Raw genomic sequence first — 25,131 nt, 5'->3', positions numbered from 1 at the left:
AGCTGCCATATACCGAGTCAAACCATTAGTCTATCTAGCTCAGTCTTGTCTCCTGTCTATTAGGAAGATGCGAAGTTGCCTTCTGTCAAGTCAGTCTCTTGGTCCACCCAGCCCAGTATTGTCTACACTAGGGATTCTCAACGTTGGGTCCCCATATGTTATTAGACTTCAACTCCCATAATCCCCAACCAAAGGCCACTGGGGCTGGGGATTATGGGAGTTGAAGTCCAATAACATCTGGGGACCCAACGATGATGGAATCCTTGGTCTACTCTGACTGGCAGCAGCTCTCCAAGATTTCAGGCAGTAGTCTTTCCCAGGCCTACCTGGAGATGCTGCCAGGGAGTGAACCTGGGACTTAGATTAGGGGTAGCAAACTTGGTCCTCCAGCTGTGATCCTGCGGCTCGAGCCACATCAGCAGGGCTGGGTCCGCCTCCTGCTCCTTCATGGCCAATCAGAGAGCAGCACTGGCAGCTCAAAGCATCCTGGGAAGGCCTGATAGGCCTTGGAGGGCCTTCCATGCATGCAGCTCCAGATGTCTCAGCAATGGACGCCATGCCTGGCTTAACTGTGTGTTTCATGGGTGTGCTTTGCTAACCCAAACAGAGTGGCGATACGGAATACGATACGCAATATCGGTACAATACACAATGTCAGTATGCAGTATGCGCACCCAGCACCAACAAGATGATCATCAGTGGGGGAGGCAAGCTTTCCAAGGTTTCCTTTCTCCCCCGCCTGCCCTCATGCTTGATCATGAGAAGGGCCCCCTAGAGAAGACTGTCCCACGTGTGTGTTTCCACGCGACATTTCTCTTGCCCGATTCCTTAACCCACAGATTCTCAGACTTGGTGCCTAGATACTACAACTCCCACGATCTTCAACCCCAATGGCCTCGTGGCTGAGGATGATCATCTGGGCACCCAAGTTAGGAAGCTTCTGGGTCCACCTGAGCAAAACGTCAAGCTATTTCAAAGGAGGAGGAGGGAGAAAGTATTTCTAGGTTTCGTTTGCAGGACATAGCAAGCTGAGAAAATCGGCTGCCCCCCAGCCCAGTGCCTGCTTGAATCTGTGGTCTCTCTCGATTGCCTAGCACATTTCATTAGGCCCTGTGTGTTTTTAGAGTCATGCTTGAATTAATGCACCCTTCAAAAACGCGGCTCAGCCAGAGGGGTTTTTAACTGGTTTCCTTGCTAATGCGGCAATCTGAAACCCATTTAAACTTAATTCCTCAGACTTCTATCTGTTTTAATCAGAAGCTAAGATGTCTGAGTTAACTATTTGGTGTTCTTTTAAAAAAAAAGATCTAAAAGAAAGCTCACACTTGTCTCCTGAAAAACCACCCCAGCCCCAGGAAAATCTTTCATTCTGCACGGAGAAGAGATGAGAGCCCGATTCAGACATTCTGCTGTACGAGTGTACAGATGTCTGTACAGGCATACCCATATTTGTGTGAATGACTGTATCTGTGTTCCGATTCAGGCACTTCAAATGTCTGATGTGGATAAGACGCGTACTTCTGTACCTGCATTCAGCATAATATGTGAATGACGGTACCTGTGTACAGATCTGTACCCGTACGCTCTTCATGCGAGTGTTGAACATCATGTGTGAATGGGCCTAAGAAGGCATGCATCTAGTGACAACTGTGATATATATTTTGCAAAAAAAAGTCCAGTTATCAGAATTAAGGCAAGAGACCTCCAGCTCTCTGCCCTACTCTGGCAAAGCTTGTGAGCCAATAGAAAAGACCCCTAAGTCTTATATCTCCCCACCACACCTTGCAAAAAGAGAACAAGGTCAGGCGTTCCAATGATGGCATTCACATGTCATATCGTGACGCTTGGGGGTTGGGCTCCTGCCCCCTAGACTGTTCCATGTAGACGCTAAGGGTCCTGGCCTCAGAAGTATCCTGAGGGTGGGGAGGTTGCTTCGCCTAAGATGCCCAGCCCAGCTCTAGCAGTAATAGATCTATGCTGTGAGGTTCACCTCCCACTCCCTCCTCCCCCCATACAATGAAGGCCGAATCGATTCGGCTAGCTAGATTCAGTCCGAATCTGGACGATTCGATCTCAAATCTAATCACCCTTTTTGGGGGCGATTCATTTCGAGAGAGAAAAACACTCGAGTCAGATTCGAGTCGAACCGATTCTCTGCTGCATTGATTCGCACATCTCTAGCATCACACCCCCGGAATTCTGCTTAGGAAGTGGGCCCAACACAATTTGGGGCTTGGAGAAGGCAGGGAGGCACATCCCGGTTCACTCTGTCTGGCCCCAGCTACTCCCAACAAGCGGTGCCCAAACAGGTCCCGTGGCACTTGCCAGTGACGTCACGCATCCTGGACCCGCTATCCCGGGCAACATGCCACAGACGGCATACTTCCAGGCCCATGAGCAACCACCCAGGGACACCGTGGGACTCAGGAGAATCCCAATAGCCAGTGAGTCCCTACACACATCTGGATCAGTCCTAAAAAGAAGATTCCGATGCCTCCATCCGGTCGACTACTTCATCTGAACCCAACCTCTATAAGCAAGGCACTCACTTGGTTGGGCGATAATCCGGTATGGTGCGGTCCAGTGATATTTTCTCGCTGAGGTAAGAATTGTAGCCATATTTCTCGTGTGGTCCCTTGGCTTTCTCCTCCTCCTCGGGCGAAAGGGTGGCAGGCAGCCCTCCTTTACCCCGGCCACCGAAGCCTTCAATCAGCCCCAAGGACTTGGACAGACCTTGACAAAACACAAAGACACACAGAGTAGGAGTGAGTTGGAATCTGGCCAAGCAGGGCATCACTTACGAAAGCTTCCGCCGCAAGAAACAGATGAGTCCAGATTGGGTCCCCGGGTGGTTTGGGACTACAACTCCCATCACCCCCATTTTGGCAAGGGATCGTAGGAGCTGTAGTCCAAGCACATCTGGGGATCCAAGTTTGAGGACCCCAGCGTTAGTCTTGTTTGCAGACCCTCTGCAGTTTTAAGGCGACGTAAGGAACCATAGTGCCCCTTGGGCAGGGAACTCGCAAAGTCCATCACTAGCTCTGGGGAATGCTTTTGGACAAATGGATGTTACTGCTCCAGAAGTATCTGTGGATTCAAGCTGGCCCAGAACATGGAAAGCATTCCACTTCTAAAAAGAGAGCTCTCAGGTTTTCATACTCCCTGAACACCATATGAAATATGAAGCTCCTGGCCATCTAACCCAGGTCTGGCCAACCCTGGCCAGCATAGCATAGTGATTAGAAATGGAAGTGCCAGGCACTGAACAAAGGGCCCTTCTGTATGCCAAGTGTGTGGTCTTGTGGCAACAAGCATGAATTGTCCCCTTTGCTAAGCAGGGTCCACCCTGGTTGCCTATGAAGGGGAGACTAGAAGTGTGAGGTCTGTAAGAGATTCCCCTCAGGGGATGATGGAGCTGCCCTGGGAAGAGCAGAAGATTCCAATTTCCCTCCCTGGCAGCATCTCCAAGAGAGGGCGGAAAGAGACTCCTGCCTGCAACCTTGGAGAAGCCGCTGCCAGTCTGTGCAGACAATATTTAACCAGATGGACCACGGGTCTGACTCAGTATAAGGCAGCTTTCTGTGTTTGTAGCTTTGGCCCCACGAAAGGACGCAAATGGACGGACCCCTTTAGCAAATTCCAGAGGGGAGGCACTCATTACAAAATAGGAAGGAGAGCTGGTCCTGCAGTAGCAAGCATCAAATGTCCTCTTTGCTAAGCAGGGTCTGCCCTGGTTTGCATTCGGATGGGTGACAACATATGAGCACTTTTTACTACAAGATTTCCCCCTTAGGAGATAGGGCTGGAGCTCAGTGGAAGAGCATCTGCTTTGCCTGCAAAAGGTCCCAGATTAAATCCCTGGTAGCGTCTCCAGGTAGGGCTGGGAGAGACCCCTGCCTAAAGCCTTGGAGAAGCCGCTGCCAGTCAGTGTAGACGGTACCGAGCTAGATGGATCAATGGTCTGGCTCAGTATAAGGCAGCTTCCCATATTCCTAAAACCTGGAAATAAAACTGGAACCTGGCGGGGCTCATAATGCATCGGTTCCACTTTTCACCCCTGGAACCCAGAGAGAAATCTGGAATTCCCCTGATTCAAAGGGGTTGAACTTCACCATTCCAAAGAGGGTTGAAGGACCGGCCACCCCTGTGAATCCAGCCTGAAATTAACTTCTGCAGAAAGTCCAAGACGACTTGGGGAATCCTCCCCCACAAAGAACCAATTCACTTCCATTATGAACGGCCCAGCAAGGCCCTATTTTCTCCATATGAACAGTGAATCAGCTAAAATAAATGGAGATTCAAAGACCAATTGAAGCCTCCATTAAAAAGCACTCATCACACCCCCACATCCCACTCTTGGACCTTCTGCAAACAAAATGATTTTGTCACAGTTGGCTAAAGCCAAGGAAGAGGCACGGATGAGTGAGGACTGAAAGCCAAGTGCGTTTGGCAGGGACGGAGAGACAAAGTAATATTTTATGACATGCTTCACTGTGTCTTATAGCGTGCGAGAGCACCTGACATTTTTACATTTATTTTTAGGAGAGATTCACGCCTCCCCCCTTGTCAAGCACTATCGAGGGCTTTGATGGGTGGCTTTTATTTTTAGCCGCGATATTTATTTCCCCATCTTTATGGCTGAGAGATCTTGGGCCGCCACTCAGGCCTTCGGTGCCATTCCGTATTACAGCAGAAAGCGCCCAATAGGGATGTGCACAAAACTTGCACGAATTGAATCCGAATCGACAAATCGATTCGATTTGGAGCCACTGAAAAGAAGGGAGATTCATGCAAATCGATTTGAATTTGCCAGAATTTGAATCATAACATGTTGAATGATGGTGGTGATGGTCATTTATCATCATCATCATCACCATCTCTCTCTCTCTCTCTCTCTCTGGCATACCGGTCACTAATGCCATGCGTAACAGCTCTTGTGAGAGTTCATGAGTGAGCTGCCAGCAGGAGAGGAAAGTGGCACTGGCGGACAGGCAGGCAAGGCAGGAAACAAAATGGCGGGGGGGCGAAAATGGTGGTGGGTGGAGGAAAAAATTCGGCAATGGGCAGGGAAGAAATTGGTGGGCAGGCAGGGGAACTAGAGGTGCAGATGTTCCATGCCTGGCCCAGCTAGTTATTATTATAAACGTCTAACCCAATCAGACAGAGGGAGAATATGTCAGCACCTGTCCCAAACCTCATCATTTTAAAAGAATCAGAATCAGAAGAAGAATCAGGATTGAGAGCCTGAAATGACTGGAGCAGACAGGAGACAGAGGAGACGTGAGGCCAGGGATGAAGGCGGGTGGGCGGAAGACTGGAGTTGTACACACGGCTATGGAGTGGAGATAATGAAATCAAGAATCGGGCCAGGAGAAGATCAAAGAACCAGAGCTCAAGAACTGAGAAGAGAAAGCAAACATTTCAGCGAGAATGCTAAAGTCCTTGAAGAAAGGGGAGATGAAAGGGAAAGCGTGAAAAGCAACGATTCAACAGCCGCTCCGCACTAAGGACTGGAGGCTGCAGAAATAACTGCAGTGCACATAGAAGATGGTGAGGGAGAGGAAACAAAGGGAATTATTACTTTACTGCCCCACCTTTCTGCCATGGTGGCACTCCAGGTCCCGGGGGGCCTCCCATCCAACTACTAACCCCACCCAGACCTGCTTAGCTGAATCATGGACCCTCAGCTGGTATCTTAAGGAGGACATTGTAGAACTGAAAAGGTGCAGAAAAGGGCAACCAAGATGATCAGGGGCTTGGAGCACCTTCCTTACGAGGCAAGGCTACAGCATCTGGGGCTCTTTATTTTGGAAAAGAGGCGACGAAGGGGAGACAGGATCAAGGTGGATAAAATTAGGCATGGAGTGGAGAGGGTGGACAGAGAGAAATTTTTCTCCCTCTCTCCCAACACTAGAACCAGGGGTCACCCCATGAAACTGAAGGTTGGGAAATGTAGGACCGACAAGAGGAAGTCCTTTATCACACAGCGCATAATTAATCTATGGAATTCTCTGCCACACGATGGGGTGATGGCCACCCGCTTGGATGGCTTTCAAAGGGGCTTAGACAGATTTATGGACAGGTCTATCAGTGGCTAATAGTCTGGTGGCTGTGGGCCACCTCCAGCCTCAGAAGCACTCAGTGCCTCTCAGTCCCAGTTGCAGGGGAGCCCCAGCACCACCAGGAGAGAGGGCATGGCCTCAGCCCTCGCCTGTGTGGGCTCCCCAGAGGCATCTGGTGGGCCACTGTGGGAATCAGGAGGCTGGACTCGATGGGCATTTTTGGGCCTGATCCAGCAGGGCTGTTCTGATGTTCTATTTGGTTTGCACATGGGAGGAGAGCTGGTCTTGTGGTAACAAGCGTGAATGGTGCCCTTTGCTAAGCAGGGCCCACCCTGGTCTGCATTTGAATGCAATTCGAATTAGACTCCAATTCTAATCAGAAGCCGGCTCCTTTTTTTGCAGGTCATTCCTTCACCACCCCACAACTGCAAAGCCACCCAAGGTGGCTGTCACAAAAATGAAAGCCTGCTCAGGTGCAGGTGCAAGAACGCGACCAGCTGGATCGCTGCCTTTCCGCTCCGCATTGGCCTCACATGCAAGACGGCTCGCCTCCCTGCCGGCTGCCAGCACAGCCTGTCAGAGGAGACCCGCCAAGCTGGTCAACACATCACTTTGCCTTAGTGCAAGTGACGCTCTGCACCGCGGGGGGCCATGGGCGGGAGGGGGGGATCAGGAGCTGTCCAGCTCCAAGGATGGGCGAGGCAAGGTCAGATTGACACTTGCTCATTTAGATGTCTTAGGGCTGATCTGGTGGCAGCAAGCATGAACAGTCCCCTTTGCTAGGCAGGGTCTGCCCTGGTTTGCACTTGGAGGGGTCTGACTCAGTTGACGGCAGCTTCCGATCTTCCTACGTTCCTACAGGCGTATGGGAATAAACTGGAACGGGTGCAGACGGGAGCAACAAGGATGGCGAAGGGTCTGGACACCAAGTCCTAGGAAGAATGCAGCTGGGTCAGTTCAACCTGGGGGAAGAGTCCCATTGTTAAAAGTTGTGCCACACCCCCGCCATGTAGAGAAAGCAACAGTGCCTCCTGCCCAGTTTTTCTAGCCTAAGAGAATGGGGGCTGAATGGCGGCTAAAGGTGCAGAATGGAAGAGACCCACATTGGAGCCAGATCTCTCTTTTGTACACCCCCTTCAGAAGGACAAGCTCCTCTGTCCAGGACCTCTTGAGAACTTTCCATTGAGAAATGAAATCCAGCAACCCCTTCCCGCTGGATTCTGAGCTAAAGCGATTTCTGAGATTCCCCTAAAGGTGCAGCTGTAGATCTGAGGAAATAAGGCAGTGGGGTGAATTAAAGAGCGGGGAGCAGGGCAGGGGCCTGTCCGAGGACATCAGAGAGCGGGCCAGAGGCTACGGGGCAGCTTAAGTGCTGTGTGCTATTTATCTTCCCTGAGTGAAGGGAAATCCAACCATTCATGACTGGCGGAGTCCAAAGGATCAGCTTGCACTTTCTCCTCGAGGAGATTAATGTCAAAAGCGATCCCAAACCATCACGGGTTATTACCGAGGCGCGCCGATAAGCTGGTGAGGTGGAGAAGGCTGTCCACATTTTCCCATTAAAGCCCATGGATTGGCTGCAGGCTGAAATTGGACGCCCGTCTCCCTGCCCAGGAGCAAATCTCTTGGAAAAGCCCACGTTTTCCCCTGAGGGCAGATTGGAATCAAGAAGCATGAAGAGGGCTTTAGGAAGTCATTTCCTCTCCATCGCCTTGTGGAATGAGACTGGTTTAAAGGGACATCTCAGGAAGCGGCATCTCAACAAACCGATCAGGACACTCTGATTTGGAATGGCGTTTGAGAAGAGCCCATCTTCCAAAGGAGGCCCTTGCAAAATGAACTTCCAAAAGTTCTGAAGCTGCATGCAGTTCCAGAGGCGGGGACAAGGCGTCCTGGCCCCTGGAGACCCTACAACGCAGCACGTGGCATGTGTGATACACTTGGGGATTCCCCCAGGAGACCGGTGCTGTAGGCGGGCTGGAAGCAGCCCGGATTCACACACGAGCAAGTAGCCCCGATTCAGGAAGCACTCGCTCCCTTTTGCTCGGCTAATAGTCGATCTAAAAAGACGGCCTTGGTAGTGCTGTCCCACCAGGACCAGACCCGATCCTGGTAGTTCTCCTGCACAGCCTCACCCAGACAGGACTTCCCTAGCCTGGGTTAGGCTACAGGTAGGAACAGCCTCTCTGCGTTGTTTCCAGCACATGGTGCAGCAGTGGCAGAGCAACGCCCATGTCCAAATTTGGGGGTGGGCGGTGGCCACTGCAGGCCCCTCCCACTCACCAGCCTCCGGCACTGGATTTGACATCAATATGCAGGCCCCACCCACCTGCCACTCCTCTCCTGCCACTGCAGGGCCTGCCCACTTGCCAGCCACAGGCACTGGATGGGGACCTCAATATGCCGCAGCACAGCTGGCAAAGGGTAGTAAGGCAGCCATGGCAGTGGTGGGGCTTAGCGGACCCATAGAGGCCAGTGGCAGGAGGGGGCACGGCGGCGGCAGCAAATGGCGGAGCTGGCAGCAGTGCCCCTCAGCAGCCCCCACTGGTCTGAGTGCCGAGCGCATGGCTGCATGGGGGTAGATCCACCCCAGAGGTGCAGCGTAGCTTGGGGCTGGGGATTGGTGTCCCCTCTAACAGAAAATCCTTGGTGTTGATGACTGCAACTCCCAGCATCCTCAGCCAAAGCCCACTGCAGCTAAGGATACTGGGAGCTGAAGTCCACAACTGCTGGGATTCCTTCTTACAGGGGATCTCAGGGTAGCCAGCATGACTTGTCCCCCCAGCTAAGCAGGGTCTGCCCTGGTTGCCTATGAAGGGGAGACTAGAAGTGTGAGCAGCCCTGGAAGAGATTCCCCTGAGGGGATAATGGGGCCGCTCTGGGAAGAGCAGAAGGTTTCCCTGGTTTCTCCAAGATAGATTCCTGCCTGCAACCTTGGAGAAGCCGCTGCCAGTCTGGGTAGACAATACTGAGCTAGATGTGGTCTGACTTGGTATATAAGGCAGCTTCCTATGTTCCACATGCTGGGAACCCCGAGCATTAGTCTAACTCCCTAGCTTATTTCTCAGCTTGAAAAGAAAGCAGTCAAATCACATCACACAGATATTTTTTTTTAAGCAAGGCTAACCCCAATTAAGTGTAAAGGCAGTTCTGAAGGCAAATACTATTCCCGATGAAATTGCCAAGTTTGCAATCGTACATATAAATCGGAGAATCTTGATATCAATCTTACTAAGAGCTTTTAGATGGATTTACCCATTCCCAGGATCACTGAAACATAAAACATGAAATGACCCGATATCTGTTCAAGAAGTTCTCCAAGCAATTAAAGTTTTACGATCAATGTCTCCCAGACTAGACGGCTTAATATCAGAATGTCATAAAATATTTGCTTCAGCCTTGGCACCAAGACCTGCACAGTTCTCTTTCTCTGGGACACGATGGGGATTTAGAAAATTACGCCAAGCGCAGAGAAAGTGAAGCTTTCCCTCCCCTCCCAGTCATAATACTGCAAGTTGATGGACTGCATATACTGTTTTTCTACCCACATAAAGTCATTGGATTGGCAGGTGATTCAGGAGGCAGACCAAAGAAAGGGCTTCTTCACACAGCATGTGGAACTCCCTGCCACAAGATGCGCTGGTGGGCACAGGCTTAGATGGCTTTCCTAGAGGATTCCACAAACTCACAGAGAAGGCAGGATGCTTGGGGGGGATGATTGCTAAATATCAGCTAAATGGAACTCCCACATACAGAAAGAGTATACCTCTCAATATCAGTTCCTGGCATGGGGAGAGCCATTTCCTTCGTGTCCTGCTTGTCCCTCCCTGGGCAGAAAAGGGGGAGGAACGTGGCCACTATTACCTGGAGTGGGCCTCAGTCACAGAGGAAATCCTGCAGGAGCAGGGAGTTCCCTTGGCCACTTTTGCTCAACCTCAGGCTGTACAGCCTCCACTGCTCGCCTTTGCCTTAAGCACCTGGCCGCAGTCCCCATGGGGCCCACAAGGGGGTGCCATTTCTGGGGGCACCAGTCAGGGCTGAATCTAGACTTTTCCTCCATGGTCGCCCCGGCCACCTAGCTGGCCCACAGCAATCTGGGCTACCTCAGGGTTAACCACACAGCCTCAGACACTAAAATAATGACAGAAAGAGAGCCCCAAATTATTTCCTCTCTAGAGCATAAACGGCTGGTCTGTTGCGTGAACCGGCACGGAGGAAAGTCAGCAGGGACAAACTATTCTTTTGGCTTCCCACGCCTTTGGTTTCTGCCCAGAGAACTTCAGAAAGGAGCTGGAGAATGCAACTTGTCAGCACAGATCTTTAAACAGGAGCTTCTTTTAAAAAATATTCTTTCTGCCTCTAAGTAGGTCACTCTGTTTGGCTATGGAAATCAGCTTCTATTCAGAGGCCGTCTCGGCCTGGCTCCTTCCTTATCGGCGTAACGTTCGGAAAGCATGCAGAACTCCCTTAAGATAACAGGCCAAATTTGGAAACGGGTGTGCTTACAAGGGAGATGCGGACCGGCTCGACCTCAAGCCGGTTCGACAGCGAACCAGCCTGGCTCGGCTCGAGGTTGAGCCGAAACCCACCAGACTCCCTTTCTGTGCTGGTGGCGGACATTTTGGAGGCCGCCATGCATGAGCACAGGCCATTTGCATCCCCAGGGAAGTCACCATCCATTGGCGGGAATGCACAAGCCTCCTTCTGCTGACCAAAGGCAACCATCTCTCTCAGCCCTATCTTGGAGATGCAGCCCCCGCCTCAGAGGGGAATCTCTTCCAGTGCTCACACTTGTAGTCTCCCATCCAAATGCAAACCAGGGCAGACCTGGCTTAGCAAAAGGGGACAATTCATAGGGACCTAGGAAGCTGCCACATACTGAGTCAGACCCTTGGCCCATCTGGCTTAGGATTGTCTACCCAGACCGGCAGCGGCTTCTCCAAGGCTGCAGGCAGGAGTTCGCTAGGTGGTCAGATTTGGCTTTTAAAAAGCCAAATTCTGGCTGACGGACCATTTGACCCACGAGTATACCCCTTAGGTTCTGGCAACTCTATCTTGGAGATGCTGCCAGGGAGGGGACTTGGGGCTTTCTGCTCTTCCCAGAGCAGCTCCATGCCCTAAGGCAGGCTTGCTCAATTTAGGGGCCCCAGCTGTTTTTGGACTACAGCTCCCATCATCCCCAGCCACAGTGGGCAATCGCCACTGAATTATGAATTACCATCCTTGGTCTTTGCTCTGGTAAGCTGTGCTCTCTGTATCAGGGATTTCCAGCAGTTGCTGACTACAGCTCCTATCATCCCCAGCCACAGTGGCCAAGAGCCAGGGATCATGAGAGCTGGGAGCCAACATCTGCAGAAGGGCCGAAGTCTGAGCGGCCCTGCTCGAAGGGGAAGATCTCCCTGTGCTCACATGTGTCATCTCCCCTGCAAATGCAAACCAGGGCAGACCCTGCTTAGCAAAGGGGACCAGTCATGCTTGCCGCCACGAGACCAGCTCTCTTCCTCTCCGAGCCAGAGATCCTCCTAGAGGTTTCCAAAAGACAAAATTGCACAGCTGCAGCGTGGGGAGAAAGGACGGCTCTCAGGACCCGCTGGATGCACTTTCCCAGCAGGCTCAGGAAAGGGAAACCAGAGCTTAGCCCAGCGGGGTCTCCTTCCCCGACCATTTATTCTCGCTGCTTGTGGTGGCGGTGTTATGCGCAGGCCGCCCAAGGAGTCACTTCTCAACCCACCGAGACAAAAGGTCCTTCGAGAAAAGGGCTCTTTCTACCCACAGGCCAAGACAGAGGAAAGAGCATTTAGGAAGCTGCCTCCTCCCTTGGTCTATCGCGCTCAGGGCTGTCTACCCAGGCTGATAATCCCCGTGGTCATTGGCGCCCTGGGTGCAGTTCCAAAAGACCTTGAAGAGCACCTCAACACCTATAGGGGCCACAGAAATCACCACCAGCCAACTACAAAAAGCAGCTTTACTGGGAACAGCCTATATTCTGCGACGATATCTATAACCATTGACAATAAAATCCAGCCATCCCAGGTCCTTGGGAAGGACTCGATGTCTCGATAAAACAAACCAGTCAATAACACCTGTCTGACTGTGTAAACAAGAAATAGTAATAATAATAATAAATGGGTTTGCCAGCCCCGGCAGGAAGGGTTTGGGCCACAGCGAAAGCATATTTAGGATCTCCAGACCTCCCTGTTTATGCACTGGAAGGCACAGAACCATAGGAGGCTGGGGCCTACTGAGTCAAGTCCTTGGTCCACCTCGCTCAGTATTCTCAGCACAGGCTGGCAGCAGCCTCTCCAAAGTTACAGGCAGGAGTCTCTCCCAGCCCTGCCTGGAGATGCTGCCAGGGATTGAACCTGGAGAGCTCCAACAGGCTCCACTAAACGCTCTTGGAGCTATTGGGAAACACAAGTCCTGCTTCCGGAAACCTGAAGGGTCCTATCGGATTCCTGTTTGTCTAGACAGCCGTGGAGGGAAAACAGATCAAGTTCTCGGCTACCTCAAAAAGCTGCAGAAAATAGCAACAGCAGCTGCTGGTTTTGTGGTTTTTTTTTTAATGATTTTTAAATTTTTATTTTACTGCCTTTTCTCACGGGAGAGCTGAAGAGTAGCCTCCAGCACATCATTACTTTTTTTCCTTCTCTCTGTGCTGCCTGCAAGCTGGCCATCTGTCAGGTAGAGCTGCGCAGACTGCCCACACAGCTCTACCTGATGAATGGCCAGCCTGCAAGCAGCATGGCTTTCATTAACACCGGGACAAAATATATATATATATATATAGAGAGAGAGAGAGAGAGAGAGAGAGAGAAGAGAGAGAGAGAGAGAGAGAGAGAGAACCAGAGCTGCTGGGAACCAGTAGCAGCTATGCTTCATCTGACACCCCCTGGGCCCGTCAGGATGAGCCACTCACCCTGTCAGGTACATTGCCTCTGGCACTGGAGGCTCCACACAGCCATCGACAGCCCCGTCCTCTGCGAGTCGGCCAAGTCCCCCCCAATCGGCTTGTTTTCACATTCTTCTCAATGGATTTGCAAAGCCGCTGCGCACATCCCTTCCAGCTCGTTCGCTGCGCCCCCGTGCTCCCAATTCACGCCAATGAAACATGACCCCGTCTCCTTATCCAGCAGTTGCAAACAAGAGCACACAGGGGAAAGATGCATGTAAGCAAGCAAACGAAAAAGCTCCAGCAATATTCCTGCAAAGAGCTAGTATTGGGATGAGCTGGAAGAGGCAGGCTTCCCTGCCCCCGAGAAGAAGCCTTCTCGGGCGGGGGAAGAGAGCTGGTCTGGTGGCCGCCAGCATGAATGGCCCCCTTTGCTAAGCAGGGTCTGCTCTGGTTTGCATTTGGATGGGAGACTACATGTGTGAGCTCTGGAAGATATTCCCCCCTTATGGGATGGGGCCATAACTCAGTGGACGAGCATCTTCATGCTTGCATGCAAAAGATCCCAAATTCCCTCCCTGGCATCCCCAGATAGGGCTGGGAGAGATGAGCCACCAGGTTACTGGTACATTGCCCCTGGCACTGGAGGCTCCACACAGCCAAGGCTGGAACCTTGGAGAGCCGCTGCCAGTCAGTGTAGACCAGGGCTGCTCAGCTTCAGCCCTCCTGAAGATGTTGGCCGACAATCCCCATAATCCCTGGCGACTGGCCACTGTGGCTGGGGATCATGGGAGTTGTAGTCCAAAAACAGTGGGAGGGAGGGTTCTACGTTGAGCAGGCCTGGCATAGACAATGTTGAGCAAGATCGGCCAAGAGTCCATCTTCTAGATACAATACAATACTACACAAGGGAAGGGATACTTCGCAGTTCACACATAAAGCGACAGATAGATGGATGGTGAAGGCTCCCTGTCCCCAAAGGGCTCACCATCAAAGGGCTCACCCACCCTGGTTGCATTTGAACGGGAGACTAGAAGTGTGAGCACTGCAAGAGATTCCCCCCTTAGGGGGTAATGGGGCCACTATTGGAAGAGCATCTAGGTTCCAAGTTCCCTCCCTGGCAGCATCTCCAAGATGCTAGGAGAGAGATTCCTGCCTGCAACCTTGGAGAAGCCGCTGCCAGCCTGGGTAGACAATACTGAGCTAGATGGACCAAGGGTCTGACTCTGTATATGGCAGCTGCCTAGGTTCCTATGAATGCTCCCCTGTTTCAGCACCCTTGGCTTCAAGTTGTCCGTGGACAGCTCCCTCCTCGCCAACACAAGTCCAAAAAGCTTCTGCTCCTTTGACAGCTCAAACGTGTTCCTTCCTCATTTTCAGCATTCCTCTCGCACCGGCATTCAAATGTCCAACCATCTAGACAAGCAGAGGCAGACCGAGTGCCCAGAAAAACCCACCATTAAACAAAAATGCTGAAATGTGTGTTCAAGGAAACATAGGAAGCCGCCTTTTACTGAGTCAGACCACTGGTCCGTCTAGCTCAGTATTGTCTACCCAGACTGGCAGCAGCTTCTCCCAGGTTGCAGGCAGGAGTCTCCCTCAGCCCTCTCTTGGAGATGCCGCCAGGGAGGGAACTTGGGATCTTCTGCATGCAAGCAGGCAGGGGCTCTTCCCAAAGCAGCCCCATCCCTTGGGGAATATCTTCCAGTGCTCATACATGTTGTCTCCCATCCAAATGCAAACCAGGGCAGCCCCTGCTTAGCAGAGAGGACAGCTCATGCTTGCTCCCACAAGACCAGCTCTCCTCCCATAGACCAGCTTTCCTCCCATGAAGTATCTCTCCAGGTAGGGCTGGGAACGTCTGCTGCCGGTCAGTGCAGGCAATCCTGAACTACTTGGACCAAGGGTCGGACTCAGTAAGGCAGCTTCCTGTGTGCCCCCACGAGTATGCCAGGCTTAGATTTGCAAGCCCACCCTGCTTCCAAAATGACCCGTTCACTCCCTTGTTCACTCCCTTCCTCCTTTTCTGCCTCCCCTTCTCAAAATCCTCCCCTTCTCAAAATCCACAGACACAATTGCTGAGATGGTATACGACAAAACACGGACACACTGATCCGTGAGGCCTGGATCTCAAAGCAGGCACCCATTTAATACTCAGTGAAAGAAACCTGAAAACTCCAGACGACAACAACCACAACCACAACAAATATTTATATACTACTTTTGAACCAAAGTTTTCAAAGCAGTTTACAAAGAGAAATAACAAATAAATAAATAAAGAGGGACCCCTGTCCCCGGAGGGCTCACAATCTAAAAAGAAACACATGATAGACACCAGCAACAGCCACTGGAGGAATGCTGTGCTGGGGGTGGAGAGGGCCAGTTGCTCTCCCCCCTGCTCAATCCAAGAGAATCCCCACGTTGAAAAGGTGCCTCTTTGCCCAGCTAGACAGGCATTAAAGGGGAAAGGGAACAGCAGCAATTTTTAACACACATGAGCCCAAGTCCCTTTCCGAAAGCAAGCTCTATAAAACAGAGCTTATGCTCAGGATCACAGTTTTGCAAATTTTATTTGTTTTATTTATTGTTAAATTTATATCCCTCCTTTCATTAAAAGCAACCCCAAATCTCCGGGGAGCAGGTTTTTAAAGGGGAGTCCACCCACCCACCCCTCCCTGCCACTCAGTTTTTTAATTAGATCTCTCACCTAGATGCCTTCCTTCTCACAGCTATGTCCCTTCATCTCCCGCGACAGCTCTGAAAGCCTCCTCCCTGGCCGGATCTGAACCGACGTCTCTGCACTCTGCCATGCAGCCAAATCGAGCTTGAGGTTTTAATTAGCAGCTGTCGAGCATGAGCTGGAGGAAAGGGAGGGGGGTTTGTTCAACTTCCTCCAAAGCACGGAAGCGATTGTGGGGGGGGGGGCTCCTCCGAGGGGGGGGACGCTTCAGGGAGCCAGCCTCCCTGGCACTCCCAAAAGGATCTTCCCCAAATCAACAATGCTTCTCCGATCTTAGTTCCCCACCTTCCATGACAAGCAGTCGCCTAACTGGAACCGAGGAAGCTGCCTTATACCGAGTCAGACCTTTGGTCCAGCTAGCTCAGTATTGTCTGCACAGGCTGGCAGCGGCTTCTCCCAGGTTGTAGGCAGGAGTCTCTCTCAGTCCTATCTCTTTGGAGATGCTGCCAGGGAGGGAACTTGGAACCTAGATGCTCTTCCCAGAGCAGCTCCATCCCCTCAGGGGAATCTCTTCCAGTGCTCACACTTGTGGTCTCCCATTCCAAAGCAAACCAAGGCAGACCCTGCTTAGCAAAGGGGACAAGTCCTGCTTTCTCCCGCAAGACCAGCGCTTCTGAGTTGGCCATGAGATACCGGCCTTATTGAAACCATCAGTATTGCTGGGCACCGAGTCCATCTTACATTTAAACCAAGCCGCTCGCTTGCCGAGACTATTCATAGTAACACTACCAGTGGGAATAAATATAGCCACTATTAACATCACAAATTGCCAGCCAACTGAAAGACACGAAAATATCCAGTGCAACCATACACATGGAGGAGAGAGGAAGATTTAAGGCCGGGTTTCTTAACTAGATGCTGTTGGACTACAACTCCCATCACCCCAGGCATGGCCTTTGTGGCTGAGGATGATGGGAGTTGTAGTCTAGCAACATCTGGGGGCCCAAGGTTAAGAAACCCTGATTTAAGGTATACCAGCCTTCCCCCAACACCCCACACAGAGTTTACCAAGAGATGCAGAAAATCTCACGTTCAAGCACCCGCTAAAAAGGATCAGGAAGTGGGAGAGGAGGAGACCCTCGCCCCAGACCCAGAGAATCACAGCCAGTCAGTTCAGAGGGAACGAAAACAGACCCACCAAGGATATGACTCCGGATAAAGCAGTCGGGTAGGATTCTCAAGGGTATCCAGAGCTCAGTGGTAGAGTATTTGCCTGGTATACAGAAGTTGTCCCCCAAAACCAGCACAAACAGTGGGGTGTTTTTTTTAACCCCGGATATAAATCAGGCTGCCCTCTAAAGCGCAGTGAACAACCCCAAAGGTGTGTGAACTGCTCCTCAATCACTTGCAGGGACTTTGGGGTGAATCCGGCCGATAGGGGAATGCACCCGTTCCACTCCGTTTGCAGCCCGGTTCCAAAGCGTAGGGTTAAGTACCTGACATCAGATGGACTTCATGGGAAACCATCACAACAAACAACAAATATTTATATGCCACTTTTCAACCAAAGTTTCCAAAGTGGTTTACAGAGAGAAATAATGAGTTAATGATAAGATGGCTTAAACAACACAGTCCGAGGTCATTCGCACAATCAAAAACTGTGTCTTCTACTCAGGTTTGGGAGCTCTGTGTGTCCCCAGTTTTTGGTTGTGTGGAAGCCAGGTCAGAGGAAAACCTGGGTAGAAGAGATTGTGTGGAAGCAGGGTAGGCTTCCACACAACCTGGCTTCCGCACCGTCACTTCCACCCAGGTTTCCCTCCTACCTGGCTTCCACATCGTCACTTCTTATTTAATAATAAATAGACAGATAAATAAATAGTGAAATGAAGTAAAATAAATATCATATCAGGATTCAGAAGACTTTTTTTTTTTTAACCGAGGGCCTTTACTCCAAGGTAAGGCAGTTTTGCTCAATGATAGCTTCCCTTCAGTCTCCAAGTTGTGGAGCTGATAGAACTGGTCTTATGTTAGCGAGCATGAATTGTCGCCTTTGCTAAGCAAGGCCTACCTTGGCTTGCATTTGGATGGGAGGCTACATGTGACGTGAGCCCCGTAAGATATTCCCCTTAGGGGATAAATGGAGCCGCTCTGGGAAGAGCATCTAGGTTCCAAGTTCCCTCCCTGGCAGCATCTCCAAGATCGGGCTGAGAGAGACTCCTGCCTGCTGCAACCTTGGAGAAGCCGCTTCCAGTCTGTGCTGACAATACTGAGCTAGGTCGACCAAGGGCCTGACTCAGTATGTGGCAGCTTCCTAGGTTCCGCCAATTCCCTCTGGTGCAGTCATCGCTGCTCGTCAGATTCCTCTACTCCTCCTTTCCACGTTGCTAATTAACATTACTCCTTGGTTGCCAGCATCCAAAAGCTGACACACCACGGCTGAAGCAGGCTGCTTACAGAGAACCCGAGAGCAGCGGGCGACGTGCCGTTCTTTACTACGCCACAGAATTGCAGGCAAGGAGGATTTCCTGCTGAGACAGCGGTGGGGGGCGGGAAACAGATGTGACCGAAGCAGGGGTGGGACTGGATAAACCCACCTCCTCTGCCCTGAAGACGCACCACCAAACGCAGCAAAGGTGTGTGCAGATCACAGGACAGCCTCCCACTCAGACACCCTAGCGAACAGCACCGGGGTTCTCAAACTAGGGGTTCCCAGATGTTGTTGGACTACAACTCTCATCAGCCTTAGCGACAGTGGCCAGTGATGATGGCCGTTGTGATTTTGGAGACCCGATTTGAGAACCCCGGGGACAGCGGTTAGTGCATTTGAGTGGGGCTTCGGGGGGTGGCCCGAGTTCAACTCCCACCCATCCGTGATGGTTACTGGGCAATTTAAGGCCAGCCACCATCTCTTCTACTTCACAGGGTTGTTGTGAGGATAAAGGTTATTGATTTGTTTGTCTGTTTATTTAAGATATTTGTATACTGCCCCAAACAAATGTCTCTGGACGGTTTGCACAAATTAAAAGAGAATCAAAACATTAGAACAATTGAACACAATGTTAAAAACTTTTAAGAAGCAGCGGTTTCTCCAGGGTTTCAGCAGGCAGCAGTCTTCCAGCCCTACCAGGATTGAACCTGAGACCTTCCCACATGCAGATGCTCTTCTACTGAGTTATCTTCCACTAAGCGCTACCTTAAAGAGCACACATACATTCCATCCCAAGGCAGGCCTTGCTCAGCAAATCTTTTCAAGGAGCCAGTGTGATGTAGTGGCTAGCGTGCGGGACTAGGACCGGGGAGACCTGAGTTCAAATCCCCACTCAGCCACGAAACTCACTGGGTGACTCTGGGCCAGTCACTCAAATCTCAGCCTAACCTACCTCACAGGGTTGTTGTGAGGATAAACATAACCCTGTGCACCCCTCTGGGCTCCTTGGAGGAAGAGTGGGATAGAAATGGAAATAAATAAATAAATAAAATCCCGCTTGCTGCCACAAGACCAGCTCTCCTCCCATTCGTGGGACATCCAGTGAGTCTATTCCATGCTTCTCTTACCTGTAGGAACATAGGAAACTGCCATATACTGAGTCAGACCATTGGTCTATCTAGCTCAGTATTGTCTTCACAGACTGGCAGCGGCTTCTCCAAGGTTGCAACACCTCAATGCAACACTTCAACAGTGTCTAAAGAAACCACCGGGTTCAACAGACTTGGTTTAGGAACATAGGAAGCTGCTGTCTACTGAGTCAGACCCTTAGTCCAGGATTGTCTACACTGACTGTCAACATCTTCTCCAAGAGTGCAGGCAGGAGTCTCTCCCAGCCCTATCTTGGAGATGCTGCCAGGGAGGGAATTTGGGACCTTCTGCATGCAGATGCTCTTCCCAGAGCGGCCCCATTACCCCCTAAGGGGAAGATCTCCCAGTGCTCACACATGTAGTCTCCCATTCAAGTCCAAACCAGGGCAGACCCTGCTTAGCTATGGGGACAAGTCATGCTTGCTACCACCAGAACAGCTCTCCTCTGCCTGAAAAGGGTGTAATACCACCCCAAAATCAAGGGCAGAAGTCAAAGGCTGCCAGTGTTGACTCTGAAAAGGAAGGCATGCCTACCGTTGAGCTGTCTGTAGACGATGTCCTCGAGCAGCGAGAGCCTCTTCAAGACGGCATCCTGGATGGGGTTGGCAGCGTGGCTGGTGAGGTTGGCCATCTCGGCCCGGGGGTGGACCTCGTGGAAGGCGTCCCCGCTCTTCACTGCAACGGGCCGGCACTTGGCCAGGAAGAGGACAAAGCCGGCCACGGCAATCAAGTTTAAGACCAACAGGACTTTCACTCTCCTCAGAGAAGCCATCAAAGAGGGTCCCGAGGTGGGAGATCCGACCCAGGCTGTTGTTTTGGAAGCGTGTGGGGCAGAGCACTGGGAGGAGGAGAGGGAGGAGGAGGAGAGGCTCTCTGGCTGGCTTCAGGAGGAGGAAGAAGAGCTGGCAGCTGATCCGGCATCCCCTAGCCAGCCCTGTGCCCTTGGCAAGCCTCCTTCGTGCCCAGCTGGACAACTCCCAAGGAGGGAGAGCTCAGGCCGCTGGCAGGTGAGGTCCCTGAAGCCCAGCCTGGCTGGCCTGGTCGTGGCCAAGGTTTGCCCCAAGCAGAAGGCAGGGCGAGGGAACCTTGCCTGCAACCTCGGAGAAGCCGCTGCCAGTCTGTGAAGACGATACTGAGCTAGACAGACCAACTCAGTATATGGCAGCTGCCTAGGCTCCTAAGTAAAGGGCTGACTTCTGCGACAAACGGGGGGGGGGCTCCTTTGCGTTCAGACTGGGGGAAGAAGCAACGTGTGTCCCCCAGTACCTACCCCGTGCCTCTTCCCTAGACCCGCAGCTCAGTGATGGCCGGGCTTTGAGGAAGGCTAATAGTCCAGTCTGGGAGGAGGGGTGTGTGTGTTCTGAGTGGGATTACTGGGCGAGGTCCCAACTTCTGAGTTGGTATTTGGAGAGGAGGGGAGCAGGCGGGGGGAAGGTCCCAGTTATTCCTCCCAGGGGACCCAAAGGTCAAGCTCAGCCCCACAAGCTTGGATGGGGGGGGCGATCCTGAGTGAGAGAGCTGAGTGCCTCTCCCACTTCTGAGCTGCTACTTGGCTAAGAGGGGAGCAGTGTGCGGGGGGCGGCGGGAGGGGGTCACAGTTCTCCCTCCCACCAGGAGACAGGCAGCTCAGGATCTGCCCCACAGCAGAGCTTGGCAGCGTGGGCGGGGGGGCGTCCTCCAGGCAGGAAGCGGGCCCCCTCTGCCTCCCCCCGCCGAGGGAGAAAGCGGCGCTTGGGAAGGGGCGTGGGCGGGGGTCTCCAGAGGGAGAAGCCGCGGGGTCTTTCTAGGCGGGCGGGGTGGGGAACCCAGGGGTTTCCTCCAGCTGCAGGCAGAGGAGGGCGGCGCGGCGCACTCACAAAGTCCCAGAGCTCCGGGCGGCCGGCGGGCTGGGGGTGGTCCCCGCACCCAGCGGGGGAGGGCAGATGCTGCCGTCCAGGGAGCCGCTGCGGCGCCGGGCGTGGCGGGGCTGAGCCGCCCCCGGCTGTCCTGGCCGGCAAGCGGCAGAGGCAGGTGCTGGCGGCTCCCCGCTCGTCGTCGTCGTCGTCCTCCTCCCCCTCGTGGCTCGCGGGCCCCCGGATCGAGGCCGCGCTGGGCAGCAGGCGCGCATGCCGCCCCCGGCCGGGCGTCTCTCCGGCTCGCCTGCGCGGACTAGCAGGAGCAGGTCCAGCGGCGGCTGCGGCTGCAGCTGGCCGCCTCCTCCTCTTCCTCCTCTTCCTCGGCCCGGCTCTGGCGGGGGTCCTCGAGCGCCGAGAGGAGGACGGCAAAGCCTCCGATGCGCTCTGCTCGGCGGCCTGGCTTCCCTCCCATCGCCGCCGCCGCCACCGCCGCGCTCGCAGCAGCAGCAGCAGCCCCGCGCTTCTCTTGGGTGCCTGCGAAATCCCCCTCGCTCGCATGGCTGGCAGGAGGCGCGCGCGGCTGCCTGGAAAACCCGGGCTGGATCGCGCGAGCCGGGAGGCGGCGGGGTGAGGGGGGGCGGCTCAAGCACTGGAGGCGGGAGGAGAGCCCACCCGGGAAGAGCCGGCGTCGTGCAAGGCATCTGCGGTTGGGCAGGAGCGGGCGGTGGGGGGGGGTCGCCATAACGGAGCCCATCTGCGTTCCAAGAAGGGGGGGGGCAATTACGCCTTTCTGTGCCTTTTAGCCCTTTTTGATGCCTTTTAGCGCTTGTCTGCTTTTTTATGTTATTTTATGCCCCCCTTTATGCCTTTAAATGCTTTTTAATGTCTCCTTGGGCCTTTTGACATCTCGTTTATGCATTATACTTGGGGCTGTGCAATCAGCCCCTGCAATTTACGCTGATCTAGGGCCGTGGTGAAGATGATGGATCCTGAGCTAGATGGACCAATGGTCTGATTCGGGAGAAGACTGCTTTCTCGGCTCCTCCACCAAGACATGGTCCACCCAAGGCTCTGGCAACGACTCGTTTATTTAGTTATTTATTTATCATCTATTTCTACCCCGCTCTTCCTCCAAGGAGCTCAGAGCAGTGTACGTGCTTTTTTTAAAAAAAAAATCCTCACAACAACCCTGTGAGGTAGGTTAGGCTGAGAGATACATGACTGGCCCAGAGTCACCCGGTGAGTTTCATAGTTGGGTGGGGATTTGAACTCGAGTCTTCCCGGTCCTAGCCCAACACTCTAACCACCACACTAATATGCTTCTCTGCAAAGTACACCTGGCATTTAACAACCAAAAATGCATATATTTTTGAGGAAAGTAATTATCAATAAGGATGGTAGTGAAAAGCAAGTAGGCAGATACGTCCTTACTAGAACACCATGTTTGTTATGAGGACTGCTAAACACATAGACCGATTGAGTGATTGGAAAGGGATCCCCCCACACACACACCTGCCCGCTTCTGTCCACTTGCATTGAATGGGTGAAGGATCACAGAGTGTTATCCCAGCATGCTCGGAATTCTCTTGCCCGAGGCCGAACCAGTCCTATCTTTTGAAAATGAAGGATTTCTGAAAGACAGTGTGGGATTTCTCTCTGACGTCTCAGCTGCAGCCTACTGAGGCCAGGAATGGAATTACATTTCCACCCTTCCTCCAGGGCCTGCAGGGATCAGCTCTGCTTTATTCTCCCCACTCCTTCCACCTGGCAGGTCTCCTCTGCTTCTGAGAACTACATGGCAGGCAGCAATCCAGCAGGTGAAGCTTGCTGCCTGCTGGGGAAAACATGACAGAAGCAGTACGCTTATGGAATCAGCTGCCCCCAGAGGGGTGGAGGATGGTCCCTGTCACACAAATGGTTTTCAAACAGAATCAGGCACATTTAAGGGAGGAGGACAACATTGGCAAGGGCATGAGCCATCACAGATAAAAACAGCATGTACAGAGAGCTGGTCTAGGAGAAGAGAGCTGGTCTTATGGTAGCAAGCATGATGACTTGTCCCGTTAGCTAAGCAGGATCCACCCTGGTTGCATATGAAAGGGAGACTAGAAGTGTGAGCACTGGAAGAGATGCCCCTGATGGGATGGAGCTGCTCTGGGAAGAGCATCTAGGCTCCAAGTTCCCTCATTGGCAGCATCTCCAAGATCGGGCTGAGAGAGATTCCTGCCTGCAACCTTGGAGAAGCTGCTGCCAGTACAGAACAAGATGGATCTATGGTCTGACTCAGTATATGGCAGCTTCCTATGTTCCTGTTTGAACACTAGTGGAGAGGAGGAAGGAACAGCAAGGGAGAAAAGTCATCTTCCTGCGTTGCTGGGGACCTCCTAGAAGAATTGGGTACTTAGGTTATTAGCTATGACCATTAGGAGTGGAACCTCCATTTTCAGAAGCAGTCTACCCCTGAACCCCTGTTTCTGGGTGACATATAACTGAGGAGGGTATATATCTGGGTGACATGTAACTGAGGCATCTCCAAGATAGGCTCATTCCCTGCTATGATCCAGTGAAGGAGTCCAGTGCCTCTTTTCTTAAAAATGCTCTGGGTTTACAGCTGCCCGTAGCCTTATTTTAGGAATGCTTCAGGGGGGGCGGCTTCTCACAAATGCTGAGACTGTGGCTGTGCTAGATTGGGCTTTGGCCTCATCCTGCCTGGCTCTTCTTAATGGTCCCAGGAAAGAAGGGAGAAGAGGAGTAAAAATAGAATGCAGTGGTCCAGAGTCCATTAGCACGGTTCACACCCTGTGTTCCTCAACCACAAGGTCACAACACGGAACAAAGGAGCAGGAATCAAGCGAAAAATTCCTCAGTCTGGGAGAAACAGGGCAGGGGGATAGGAAGGTGGGAGGCAGAAGGAGAGAGAACGCCACTTTGAGCCAGAGCTCTGACAATTAGTTGGAACAAAAGGCTTCCGCGCGTCCAGAGAGCCGTCACTCCTCCCAGCTCTGTTCTCCAACAATAAATCACATTGAATGTATATAATTATCTCCAGACTTGTTTATCGCGCACGATCAGCCACGTGGCATGGGAGTCTGCAGGGGTATTTTTAACTGCATGGAATTTTAGGGAAGTGAGGGTCAGACGAGAACAATCCCCCGAGACTTCCATACGGGAAAGTGTGGACGTGGGGGCGCTTGCCTATGTACAGACCCAGCTTTCCGACACAGATGTCAAATTCCACGGGCACCACCTGTGCCTAGGGGCAGGCAGGCTGCTCTCGAAAGGCACGCAAGCCGTTCTTTTTTCGAGCTCGGCCAAACCTTCTACACAGCACCACATTTCTGCTCAAATGGGGGGCCCCAGCTTAGAGGGGGCAGATCGCAAAACCGCCCCCCCGTTTTGCCATCTGTTTTGTGGTCGGGGCCGCAACACGGATTGTGCTCCTGGCTTCTGCTCCCAAATCATTCCTCCTATGCAGAGCTTGCTTTGTGGTGTTGCCACTTGAGGAGATGATGTGACTGGAACCGGGACAGCGTCCATTTCTCAAAGTCACCGGAAGCGGCCTTCTACTGAGTCAAACCATCTAGCCCCAAACTCATTTAGTAAGATTTACCAGGAAAGGGTGGCCGCTTCTCCCTACCATTCTTCTTTCCAATATCCACACTGTTTTTACTTTAAAACAGTTGATGCTGTTTTTCCCATGTGCCTTCCAAATGTTTTCTGACTCTGAAAGGATACTAATCATGACGCACGTCAATTACCTTTTTGATCAGTTTCTTTTGAACTATTTTCGCCCGCTGCGTTGTCTGTTTGAACAGGCCTTCTCTCAGCAGAGTCCACCTCCTTGCAGAGTTTCAAGCCATCAAGGTCTCTGTTCAGAAAAGCGACAACTGTGGGGAAAAAATCACACGTTGCTCACAGGTGCTGCAGTTCACATCCAGCCTTGCTGGATCAGACCCTAGGTCTAGCTAGCCCAACAACCTGTTGATCTTCTCACAGTGGGAAGGCAGAAGAGCAAATGGCTGCTGTCGTGGCCCAGAAAATGGTCTTATCCTGTGATAGGTTGCCCCTGGGCATGGATGTTCCATCTG

The 25,131-nt window shown here is 52.3% G+C and overlaps 2 protein-coding genes across 3 annotated transcripts in view; both read right to left on the bottom strand.

Moving 5' to 3' along the window:
- The window catches only part of GALNT17 (polypeptide N-acetylgalactosaminyltransferase 17), a 68,513-nt gene extending 47,532 nt beyond the window's left edge, over positions 1-20,981 (bottom strand). Inside the window, exons 1-2 of one of the 2 annotated variants that reach the window (XM_053274975.1) lie at positions 19,743-20,981; positions 2,550-2,733 (exon numbers count right to left, since the gene is read on the bottom strand). In XM_053274975.1, the coding sequence (XP_053130950.1) occupies positions 2,550-2,733; positions 19,743-19,980 (422 nt within the window). In that variant the 5' untranslated portion in view covers positions 19,981-20,981. The remainder of the gene's footprint in view (positions 1-2,549; positions 2,734-19,742) is intronic. The other variant, XM_053274974.1, reaches the window with a different exon arrangement.
- A 78-nt stretch (positions 20,982-21,059) lies between these two features.
- LOC128336147 (cuticle collagen 2C-like) lies at positions 21,060-21,744 on the bottom strand. Its single transcript, XM_053275337.1, has one exon. It carries the CDS (start codon positions 21,742-21,744, stop codon positions 21,061-21,063), a length of 684 nt encoding a protein of 227 aa, XP_053131312.1. The 3' UTR covers position 21,060.
- Between the last annotated feature and the right edge of the window lie 3,387 nt (positions 21,745-25,131).

The sequence above is a fragment of the Hemicordylus capensis genome, chromosome 12 (assembly GCF_027244095.1).
Source record: "Hemicordylus capensis ecotype Gifberg chromosome 12, rHemCap1.1.pri, whole genome shotgun sequence".
Lineage (NCBI taxonomy): Eukaryota > Metazoa > Chordata > Lepidosauria > Squamata > Cordylidae > Hemicordylus > Hemicordylus capensis.
Note: the sequence above shows the minus strand (reverse complement) of the source record. Positions and strands in the feature narration are given on the sequence as shown.